Genomic DNA, 2809 nt, shown 5'->3' on the forward strand with positions numbered 1-2809 from the left:
CAGGATTCATAATAAACTCAGGTTACTGTTCTATGCAGAAAGAAATTGAAGATCTCCGAGCAAGACTGGACATATTAGAAGCAAAAGATCAACAGCTAAGAAGAGAAATTGAAGAACAAGATAGGCTTATTCAGTCCCAGGACTGTGAACTGACTGCTTTACTTGGCTGTGTTTCTTTGAGAGAACTACAGGAAATAAGCAAGGCTGTGGGTGACACTTTAGCATCCTCCTATCAAATTCCATTCAGTCTGGATCTTCCAGAGACAATAAAGAGGTATTTAAATTTCAACATGTTGTTAGTGAAGTAGAGTCTGTACTGTTGAATTGGCTGTCAGTTGTTTTCTTCGTAATTGTGCCAGCTAATTACCTGGATTCAGACACTTTGAAATCTTCTAACAAGAGATGTTGTAGTTCTCATATTAATATACTTCCTCAGGAAGGAAGACTGTAGTTACTTGAGAGTCTAACACTTAATACTTTTATATGGTAGAGAGCCACCTACAGAAAGCATATGTATCCATTAATAGTTAATACCTATCAGCAATAGTTAATAGTTAAACTATCAGCAGTTTAAACTATTTCTTGTTAACTGGTGGAATTTTTTCCTGAATTTGTTAATGCAGTAATTACAACATATTTCTCACAGCCTGGAAGTGTGTACTAGGCACCCTCCAAATAAATACTAGAGGCACTTCTTGCTTTGGTGAACTTCCGGTCACAATAAAGTCTGATGTGATGAGTGTTAGGCTCAGACAGTCGATTCAAAGTAGTGGGAGATGAGATGCACCTACAGTTAAATGTACAGCATATGGGACCTTTACATGGAGAGGTAGCTACTCCTGGTAAGCTTTTGGAAATAAACTCAGCTTTATCTATGAAAGCAATAGAAGTGCACAGGGCCTAAACTGTACTGGCAGTCAATGAGATATTGATGATGGAACTTTGAAAGTGTTACTGCGGCCTTGCCACCAGGACAAAATGAAATTCCTGTTTGTCCTAACTTGCGTTTCTTCCAGATAAGCAATAGCTAGGTTGCTTGCAATATTTTTTTCTTCCTTTCATGTTTATTGGATTTAGTTTGGTTATATTAACATTCATGAGAAATTGCTGCTCATGTGTGTTAATTTTTTAAAGTCAGCAGAACATTTTGTAGAGGACATATTCCTCTTTTTTGAGATTTGTTTAAAATTTTAAATTATGCTATGGGAAATAGTTTCTTGAATAAAGTTTAGTTTGTTTTAGTATTATCTTACACCTGGTTTCCCAAGACCAAGGAATAAATGGTCTCAAGCAGTCTGATGCTTTGATTTGTTCTCTCTTAGTTTTGCTTATGAAAGAATATTCAGATTTTTTTTTCTCTCACATTGCTGATGCAACATTTGAGTTGCACTTAACTCTTTGGGAAACTTTTGAAAGACAAGCTAAATTAGTACTGGTTTAGAGGGACTTGCTTTGTGTGTTTCACTCTCTAGCATCATGAGTAACACAATCACTTGAAGGAAAATAAGCATTCATTGTTCAAAGTGGGTTCAGAACTTTAATGAAGATTTAGAATTAATTTATTTCCTTTCTGTTTATTTTTAAAAGATGCCTTGAATGGAACTCCTCTCGTTTAGTTTTGATTGTTGATCAGCTTTGTGTCTCCTAGGCCAGTGATCACATGCTTCTGCTCTCTTGACTGTAGCTGAAGTTGCCCTGTTGCAGCTGGAGACAGATAAATGCTGGTTTGGGCTGCACAAGTAAGCACACTTGAGCAGGCACCTGTGACAGCCTTTGGGAACAGTTTAAATCTCCTATATCAGGTTATAGTTGGGTGCTCTTGACAACACCCAGAGCCTTTTCTGACCAGAACTGATGGCAGTGATGTAGAAGCCCCCACTATGGCATGGTCACATGGAAGCTGCAGTCTTTGGTTCAGAAGCTCTGCAGTTAGGTCCTCTGCAACCTGACTGGATCTGAACCTACAGCCTCAGACCAAGCCCTTACCTGCCAAGAATTTCAGTGCCCTGGCAGGAATTGTGCTCCATCACAGTTCTTAAGCTGGGCCTTAATGTGTCCAAGCAGAAATCTGGCAAAAGGCCAGAAGGCTAACAGGCAAGAGTAGACCTGACACTGGGAGAGTGAAAATGGAGAGGATTAATGGTTACAGCTGAGATCAGAGAGAGACCCAGTGGTAGTAATTGTTGAGGGTGTTGGCAGCTGTCCATCAGTGAAGTGCTAGGTTTTTTTTTTTTTTCTTCTTCCCGACTTAAAAGCAAGGTGAACTGGTAGGAATGTGTCACAAACTGGCTGATGCAGCATTTCGAAGAAGCAAGGTACCACTCACGGTCTATTAAGCAGCTTCTCTCCTCTCTGCAGGAGATGGTGGCTCTTCCTGAATTGAAAACATCTTGTAGGTGTTTTCATTACATGATGTTGCCTCTTGGTCTGGTACATCTCATTCGAGATCTGTCCAAGTGGTGACTATGCTGTGCCTGCTGCTCTATTAAAAAATGCACAAGCTGCCTTGGGAGCGCCAACTGAAATCTCCAGGCCAGCTGTGTGGCTCAGCTGCTTGCCTTTGGCTCTCAGCTCTCTTCCCCCTCGCTACTTTTAAGTAGCTAGAAGCATCGCAGAGCTGCACTTGCGTTATGGTCAGCAGGCACAATTCCAGCATGAGTTCTCTGCCACACTTCTTGTTTTCAGGGCAGGCTACATATCCAGAAGGGCTGAGGGGAAGGAAAATGCTCCTGCAACGGTTGCAGTTATTTAATAGCGAGAGTTATGCTCACTGTTAAAGTGAACAAAGTGATGGTTGTCTTCCTTTTAA

The 2809-nt window shown here is 40.7% G+C and overlaps 1 protein-coding gene across 1 annotated transcript in view; it reads left to right on the plus strand.

Annotated features, from left to right (window-relative positions):
• The window catches only part of DISC1 (disrupted in schizophrenia 1), a gene marked incomplete at its 5' end in the record, with an annotated part of 7803 nt that extends 7495 nt beyond the window's left edge, over window positions 1-308 (plus strand). The window contains one exon of the mRNA XM_010136691.1: window positions 39-308. Coding sequence (XP_010134993.1) covers window positions 39-308 — 270 coding nt within the window. The remainder of the gene's footprint in view (window positions 1-38) is intronic.
• Between the last annotated feature and the right edge of the window lie 2501 nt (window positions 309-2809).

The sequence above is a fragment of the Buceros rhinoceros genome, unplaced genomic scaffold (genome assembly GCF_000710305.1).
Source record: "Buceros rhinoceros silvestris isolate BGI_N320 unplaced genomic scaffold, ASM71030v1 scaffold6675, whole genome shotgun sequence".
Taxonomy (NCBI): domain Eukaryota; kingdom Metazoa; phylum Chordata; class Aves; order Bucerotiformes; family Bucerotidae; genus Buceros; species Buceros rhinoceros.